At 35.0% G+C, this 9425-nt stretch overlaps 1 protein-coding gene across 1 annotated transcript; it reads right to left on the bottom strand.

Moving 5' to 3' along the window:
• On the bottom strand, positions 1220–4878 carry LOC109834478 (guanylate kinase 1-like). The gene is made up of 11 exons (XM_020402501.1): positions 4598–4878; positions 4208–4254; positions 4036–4110; positions 3865–3941; positions 3648–3777; positions 2828–3190; positions 2615–2736; positions 2390–2525; positions 2240–2285; positions 1627–1732; positions 1220–1537 (listed from the first exon to the last, which is right to left on the bottom strand). The coding sequence occupies exons 2-11, from the start codon at positions 4208–4210 to the stop codon at positions 1453–1455; spliced, it is 1143 nt and encodes a 380-aa protein (XP_020258090.1). The 5' UTR covers positions 4211–4254; positions 4598–4878; the 3' UTR covers positions 1220–1452.

Here is a 9425-nt window from a genome sequence, read left to right as displayed (position 1 = left end):
CAAAATGAGTCTACGTCATAGAACAAGGAATCTACCTCAGCTTCATTGTGACTTTAGATGAAACTTGAAAGACAATTTGTATACATTTCTTTTAAATGCAGCCTTTAAATCATCATAATTTCTCTTTTAAGATTCAAGTTATACATACTCATCCCTCATTTTACCTGTTGTGATCTTTAAAAAAAGTTGAATTTTTATAGCACGTCAAAATAATTTTTTTTTTATAGATGATTGAACTATCCCTAGTTTAGTTGATTATTAAAATATTGTTATATTATTAAAATAATTAATAATCATTTTAACTTAATTAAGTTAACTAAGAGTAGTTTAGGACTTGATCATTTCTCTAAAAAGCAATCATTTTAATAAAATATTCAATTTTAATCTTTAAAACTAGGAGTAGTTTAGGACTTGGTCATTTCTTTAAAAAAAAGGAATCATTTTAATAAAATATTTAATTTCAATATTTAGAAGTTAAGGTAAGGGGTAAAACTAAATGGTGACTAGTTGACTACAATTCACGGATCCATAGAACTATGGTGATTTGGAAGGTCGTTTAAAAAAAAAAAAAATCCACAAGCGTCTCGCTACAAAAGAGATGAAACTTCATCGTAGATTTCCTTATAACCTACCCCAAAAATTATTGTCTCCTGTTGGTTTCAATATAATTGACATTAAGTTTATTTATTTATTTATTTAATATCCACATTCGGAAAGTTTCTTAGGAGCCTCCCTTTCTATTATCACATTGTTAGTGCCCCATGGTCTGCAGCCACCATTTGAGACGTTGGTCCATGATAATGACAGTGAACCTATCGACTAGCATCAGCAAAATACATACACAGACAAATCAACAAATGAGCAACACACGCTATTTGGTGCATTCCCATTCCCATACCGAACTTTTCCTGGGATAACGCCAGAACCCCCAACAAGTGCTGTGCTTTCTCACACAAATAGGATTCAAAAGCTTAGGTAGGCACTTAAAGTTTAGGTAAAATTCACAAAGCCCCAAAATTCAGGTAAATTTCACAAAGCCCCACAAATTTTTGGGGGCTTTGCAGTTCATAAAGGCAATTACTAAATACTAGTAGTGTTCAGCAATAGCTGCAGGCATCACAAAGTTATAAAGTCAGTTAAAACAAATTTGCCAAAAAAAACTGTACATTCCAATTCGATCATTTAACTTGCGGACAGTGGATACGCAATAAAGAGAATGTGTTAAAAAAATGGAGAAATTTTATTTAGAACACTAAAGATCCATCTGAATTACATGAACCTCAATGCGATTTTCATCATCAAACAAAAGAATTATCGATCACAATGTCTCACTTGAACTTTGAGGATCTCTTTGGTGTTTAGAGTGTGATCTCGATCATCTCAAGGTCAATCTAAAACATAACGTGTCAGTGACATTCAAGAAATCTTGGCCAATTGCTTGATACACGGATGTTAAAGTCGTTTGATCGAAGATATAAGCAGTCCTCTTGTTCGGCCAGGAGCACCTCCTTTGAGTGAGGATACATCAAGTTCAAACCTATGGGTAGATAAAATCATGGATGAGTTTGAAAATTCTTAATTATAAACTAATGAAATTGTTAATGGTACAAAATTAGAATGTATTACATATCAGGCGTCGAATTTTTGGATTGGCTACCATTGCAGTTGATTTGAATCATCGCATCTTTCCTGGATATCGAGTGATTGAGAGGAACTATGAAGTTCTCAATAACTGCATGATATTAAGAAATTTTCAGTCCAAAATAAAGGAGAAAGTGTATAAATATTGATCGTCTTGCAATTGAAATAAGGGTTAATTGCGAATAGACACCCTATATTATCGTCAAATGCGCTCTATATTATCGTCAAATGCATATAGTCCCCCTATTTCTATTGTTGCAGACAGACGCCTGGATTATCAATGTCGTTAGTCTTCTCGTTTGAACTAGTTCTATGTAATGACATTATGCAAGTTAATAGTAAGTAAATCAGTTTATGAAGCTCATATGTTTCAGATCATGAAGCCTAATCTTAACGTCAAACTAATGGAGTTGAGAATGTAAGGGGTATATTTGCAACAACAGATGGTACAGGGATTATATACGCAATTAACGCTTTGAAAAAAATGGAAGAAATGATGAATCATACTCCACTTGAAGGTAACTGACATGGGAGAAATTTATTTATTAATTTTTTCCCCAAACATAGACTCAACGAAATTTTCAGGAGTACAAGTTACCTGGTTCATAAGAAGCATCAGGGATCTCATCTAGAGCAAGTAACTTCTGCATGAAATATAAGTTCTATTAGACCATGTTTTGCAATATAACTAGTATTTAGTTAGGAAACGGCTGCTGTTTTTTGTATATAAATAACCAAAAAAAGGCACCTTCAGATTCTGATAGCATGTTTCGAGATCATCATTAACCAAAATATGATCAAAAAGGCCAGGAGTTCTCCCTTGCTCAATTTCAGCTTTTGCATTTCTCAACCTCTTCTGAACTTGTTCCTCAGTCTCTGTTCCCCTACATAAAGCAAGTAACATATGCTTCTTTAACACTTATAAAAACAAAGGCATCCCATATTGCATAGTATTAAAAAAATGCTTATATACCGAGCACGAAGGCGTTTCTCAAGCTCATCAAATGATGGGGGAGAGATAAAGATAAAAATCGCTTCAAGAGAGCTAGCCCTCACTGATCTAGCACCCTGAACATCTATGTCGAGAATACATCTCTACAATAAACAAGTTGAAGATAAAATCTTCAATCTAGCAATTTTTCTACTACACAAAATTCTTATAGAAATAGAGCATATTTGAATTTACCTTCCCAACATCTGTTACAGTTTCAACTGCCTCAATGCTCGTTCCATAAAGATTTCCATGAACCGATGCCGATTCAAGAAATTTCCCCTCCCTTATATCTTTCTCCATTAGGCTTCGTTCAGTGAAGTAGTAGTGAACTCCATTAAGCTCCTTCTCTCTTGGAGCTCTGGTAGTGTGGCTTATTGAAAAGCCAAAGGCTGAGGGGTACTCCTTCATTAGTTTGGATATAAGAGTTCCCTTGCCAACTCCAGAGGGACCACTAATTACTATTGGCTTTAGGCCATGTTCTCTCACTCCTTTACTCCAAGCTACCACCTCGGTGCCAAGTAGCTTCTTTTGATCTTTTACATAAGGAGTATCCACCTAAAAAAATAACCCCAGTGTAAGAGTCAGGCATAAGAGGTAAGAAATCTTAATAAGAATCAGATCTAAACCCTACTAAATATGCAAACTTAACATTGTCAAGTGAATAATTAGCTGACTATATTTTTTGCGTAGGGTTAGTTGAACATAGACCCCCTGTAGTATCACAGTTTTGAACTTACGACCCCTATAGTTTCATTTTTGCAGATAGACTTCATCTATGTTATTTCATATGTTACATATTATGCATCAGATGAATAACTCTTGAACCCATGCCCTTAAGACCCTTTAGGACTCATCTTCGACATACCCGCTTTAAAGTATATTCACAAATCATATATTCTCATTATGACCAATTTGTCCTGGTGTAAATCAGATCAAGCAAATAACTAAAAAAGATGATCACTCTTTGGCTTATATTGTAATTCAAGATGAAAATATGATGAAGACTAAAAACCTCAAGAAACCAGGCACCGTCGCTCGCAGAGGACTCCCTCTTAAGGATCAAGATCTGATTTTTTTTAAGAAGAACAGCTGAGTGGCCTTTAGATAGAATGGGTTTGGTACCCAATACAGTAGGAACAGACCTGCCAATTTCAATGAAAAGTAAATAAACAAACACTAATCGCTAACTAGTAAAGGAGCAGCAGAGAGTATGGCAACGAATCTCTCACCATTTGCCCGTCAACTTATCAAAGATTTTGACACCAACCAATGAGTCAGCAGATTTCTCAGATCCTCCAACTACATACTGAACAAAAAGCGTATAATCAGTTAGATCTTGCGAAATATTTGTTTACATAATGTAGCATAACAATAGAGTTATATCTATCACATGAACTTACAATCTTATCACCGATATCGGTCGCTGACTGATATCTATCTCTGCTATCTACAAGATATTCTGGAGCTTCTTCCCCCTAGAGATAATCAATTTAGGAAAAATCATTAGAATAAACCCACCCATCATATTAATCTTAACAAAAATACAGCCATATTTCTCAAGGATCAACTTACCATGAAGCTATAAAAGATTCCTGCCTGTCTTAATCAAGCTCCAAATTCTGAACATGAAAAAATTGTGTAAAATACAATTAATACAAAGAATCAAAAGCAATGGCTTTAAAAAAAAGCAGGGTAAAATCTCAGATACCAAATTAATAAATGTATTCTACTACAGTATAAAATCTTCAACCAAGATCCAATGCAAACGTTGTAAATCTCTCTAATCTACATCTTTTTAAGTACCAATCAAAATCCCATGTCTAAACGTAGATGGCATCGACATAACAAAAACCCATCAGCAAAATCCCCACAAAAAAATCACCTATTTATGTTAAAAACAAAATGAACCACACCAAAGATGCAATTTTCACTACAGGAACAAGAATCAAAAGGGAAACCCACCTCAATTCCCGTAAAAACTCTGGCCTCCAATACACGTTTCAACGCTGAAATATGAAATCAATGGAATAACGGCAAGAAAATTGCCAAAATGATGAGGGTCCCCAGAGGAGAGAACTTAAGATAGTAAACCCTTTTTGGGTCTTTATAATAGAAACCCAGGTATATAAAAATAAGAACAAAGTAGATCAGATCAAATCAATGAAATAGAAAGAGCTAGATTTCTATTGGGTTTTATTGTTGATTTGCACTCGAAAGGCCTTACCCTTTTTTATAGAGGAGGAAGGCTCTTTACTGAATCGGAGAAATAAACCCTAAAATTGAACCGGTCTCGTTGTTTCAAGGTTTGGTGGGCAAGCGGTAGGGGTGTCCAAAAAGCCCGGAGCACGGGCCCGGCCCGATCGTGCCCGGGCCCGGGCCCGGCCCGGGCCCGGAAACCCGGGCAAAACCCGGGTCCGGGCCCGGGCCCGGGTCGCCGTACCGTTTTGCCCCTTAAAACGGTCAAAAAACGGCTATTTTTCGAGGGTTTTTTGGTCATTTACCTAGGGGGCTGCTTCTATAAATAGAGGGGGGGTTTCAATTCATTTTCTCACAACAAAACTCATCTATTTCTCTCTCTACTACTCTCTTATACAATCTTATACTATCTCATACTAATATACTATCCTATAATCTTTTGTATTTTCTAATACTTCCAACAAATGGCTTCTGGGTCTGATTATGAAGAGCAACATGCAACTCCTACCGATCCAGAGATGAGTCCTCCTACAACAACTCCTCATCCTACCGGTGTTAATCCTGAATCTGGTGGCGACGAATCTACGGCACCAAGAGCTCCAAAAAGGCCGAGGTCTGATGTATGGAATTTTTTTGAGAAGATAGACGTCACCAAGGATGAACACGGTAGGATCATCTCTCAGAATGCGAAATGTGCGTTGTGCGGCCAGATATTCAAAGCTCATCATAAGAGCGGCACCAACCATCTCAAACGGCATATTGAAAAACACAACAAAGGCCAAAATCTACAAGGTGATATCCGGCAGTCTATGCTTTCCCAATCATCCTCTTCAGGTACCCTCGGCAGTTGGAATTATGACGCTGCCCGAGCCCGGAAATGCGTAATCAGGTTTATTGTTCTTAAAAACCTTCCTTTTAAATTAGTAGAAGATGATGAATTTGAAGATTTATTTAGAGATGGTTTTTATCCTGCATTTACAAAATTTTCTCGTCAAACCTGTCAACGTGATATTTTAAAATATTATGTTGAGGAACAGGGAAAAATAATTTCTTATTTTAAAAATTTAAACTGCAAATTTTCTTTAACTTCTGATATTTGGTCATCTAGAGTGCAAACTGGTTATTTATGTATAACAGCACACTGGATTGATGAAAGTTGGAAAATGTTTAAAAGAGTTGTTTCTTTTATTGCAATTGAAGAGTCACACACTGGTATTAATGTTGCAAATTTAATTGTTGAAGAACTTATGAAACTAGAAATTGATCAAAGAATATTTACTCTTTCACTAGATAATGCAAGTAATAATAATGTAGCTGTTGATTTTCTGAAAATAACTTTGTCATTGCCATGTCATGGTGAGCTTTTTCATGTTAGATGTATCTGTCATATTTTAAATTTAATTGTTCAAAGTGCATTTTCTGAAATTAAACCCATGATAGAAAAAGTTAGAACAGTTACTAATATGCATAATGCTTCTGAAATGAGAATTAAAAGATGGAAACAATGTTGTAAAAGAAAAAATTATAAGCCTAGACTAATTCCAAAAGATGTTGACCATAGGTGGAATTCCACCTATGCAATGTTATCTGTAGCAATAGAATATAAAGAAATTATAAATGATTTTATAAATTTTTATGCTTCTAGTTCTAGCTCTGGTAGTGCTTATGGAATAACTGAAGATGAATGGACAGTTATATGTAAATTAAATGAGATGTTACAAGTTTTTTATGATGCTACTATGTTATTATCTGGTTGTTATTATCCAACTATTACTTTAGCTGCTTTACAAATTTTAAATATTCAAAATTTTTTTACAAAATATCGTATGGATGATATTTTTGGAAGTATAATTTTTGAAATGGAGAGTAAATTTAATAAGTATTTTAGGCCTATTCCTCATATTTTTGGTATTGGTGTTCTTATTGATCCATGCTTGAAGGAAATTGGCCTTCGAAGTTTGTTACAATCATTGTATGGTGGACAGATTATAGACTTAGATGATGGATCCACCCTTACTGCTACTACTCATTATTTAGCTATTAGAAATTATTTTCAAACCTTATATGATGAGTATGCAGCTAGATATGGTGTAGCTACACAACAGTCTTCAGCTTCGGCACCTTCAGCTTCGAGCACAGGTCGAGGTAAAAGTGTAAGTTTTGATAGGTATGCAATGGTAGCTGAACTAACTGGTGGATCTGGAACTTCATCAGGATTAGATGTTTCTGAAATAGATGAATATTTTTCTGCTTCTTTAGTTAGATGTCAAGGAAATGCTTTAGATATTTTGCAATGGTGGAAAGTATATGGATCAGTTTCATATCCTATACTTTCCACCATGGTTCGTGACTTACTATCAGTGCAGGTTTCGACTGTAGCCTCGGAATCCGCTTTCAGCACAGCAGGACGTTTGATCGACGACCACAGGACATGCTTAGATCCGTATACTGTACAAGCGGTGATGTGCTTACAGGATTGGTGGAGATACGAGAAGCGAACACAAGGCATCGAACGGATTGCTATGATTGAAGATAAATTTGAAGAGTTAGGACTAGCAGATAGATATAATGATTAGATAATATTCATAAAATTGTAATTTTGTTTTCTTAGCTTTAAATTTGAATTAAATTATTTCGAAAAAAGTTGCAAATGATAGTGATATGGGTGAGTAGGTGCCAACCTAGTTGGGATGTACTCATCTATTGTGATGCGACGAATTTCGAAATAAATTTATACTTGTAAAGGATTTGTAAAGGATTTACCGATTATTAATAAAGAAATTATTTTTATCATTTTTTGTACTTGTAATTTATGTCATTTCATTTCAAGCTATTAATTAAATTTATGACATTTTTTATAATAATTTATGGTTTATGGTTTTGTTAAAATTTAAAAAAAAATTTCTAAAAAAAAAATCAAACCGGGCCGGCCCGGATGGACAGCCCTAGCAAGCGGTCTATTATTTATTTTTTTATTTTCATTTGCCTTTTTTTATGACTAATTAAAGAAAGTGTACCCATATTTCTTGTATGATATTCATTTGTAGACAAATCCTTGTAGAAGTAGTATTTAGTTATGATTACATGAATTTTAGTTTTTGTCTTTATCTAGTTATGCAAATTTAGTATACTATGGATTGTTTTTAAAAAAAGGAAAATAAAACTAAAACGGTGATTAAAGACCACATGAAATTAATGTATATTTTTTAAAGAAATAAAAATGAATACAATAATTTGAACAATTTTTCGCAGTTTGGATGATAGAAAATTCCTGCAAAAGTTTAGTTGGAGCATATCATAAAATACATAAATTCTAATGATCTAGAAAAACTAAGATAACATGAGAGAATATGCAATCCATGTTAGCATGTGTTGTGCACTAGAATATAAGATAATTAGAAGGAAAAAAAATTTGGGTTAATATACCTATATCATGGATACCGAAAGAATAAATGAAACAGTTAAGCGGCATTTCCATCCTGAATATGTCTTGGAATGGATAAATGCAACAAATAAAAACCTAGGGAGGAGACACCTAGAAACCATAAAGCCTTTTCCAGTTATCATATGCGGTATTGCAACGCTAGTGTCATGCATATTTGTGTCGACAAAATAGTATACCAATACAACTTGAAGAAGAGGGAGAGTTGGAAACAGATCTAGGAATAGAAAGAGACATAAGGGTACATTTACAAATACAATTCATACCTCTTTAGTATTAACTATTTTGTGTACATCAATCAAAACCTCGTAAAAGTTAGAGGGGAGACTGAATTAACATTCGAAATGTGAGTATGTAGCTAAAATCACAATGGAGTCTTTGTTTACATGCAGTTAGACCCACCTCTTTGTTTTCTTTCTTTCTCGGTTGTTTAATAGAGTGGTGGATGAAAGAGGAGAGTTTGACGGGGCAAGCTTTTAGCCGACGTCCTTGGACCGCACGCTCAGTGGACCCGGCCCAAGTTGGAGCATGGGCAAGGAAAAGTCCACCTCGAATTCAAGTGGAAGTGATTGGAACAGTACTAATTGAAAGGACTTTTTGGTATTTTCTACAGAAAAAAATTAATGAAGGACAAGCGCAGAGATTTTTATTTTTAGGAAAAAAATATGTAAGGCCCTAAAAACAAAGATGTCATATGGCCCTCCAAAAATATATGTAAGCAGTCATTTATGATGCAGCCGATTTGATGAATAGATATTGATATTTGGTTGCTCTGGTATCGGCTCAGTTTTGAGGAAACTTCACCGAGGTGGAGAATTGTGAACGTGAGGGGGGGGGACCACGTGAATGAAGGACGTGGTTTTGTTTCCGCGTGAGGATTTGTTTCCGCGTGAGAAGATTGCGGGCCAAACAGACTATAAATATCATTGAATTTTTTAGGGCTTTGTGCAAAAGGGTTTGGATGCAAGTACGAAAGCGTGCAAGGATTTTTGAGGTTGTGGAGAAAAAGCAAAAGGAGAGTTTGTCCAGGAGTAAGTCGGCGGAGAAACAGAGACTCCTTTTGCTGTTTTGAGAGAAAAATTGAGATCTTGTTTGAGGGTTTAATTTGTGAGACTTTGTGTGATTGTAAACCCTATTTGTATTCTCTTTGTC

This window comes from Asparagus officinalis, chromosome 3 (genome assembly GCF_001876935.1).
Source record: "Asparagus officinalis chromosome 3, Aspof.V1, whole genome shotgun sequence".
Taxonomy (NCBI): Eukaryota; Viridiplantae; Streptophyta; class Magnoliopsida; order Asparagales; family Asparagaceae; genus Asparagus; species Asparagus officinalis.
The sequence above is the reverse complement of the archived record's forward strand: the minus strand, read 5'-3'. Positions and strand labels throughout refer to the sequence as shown.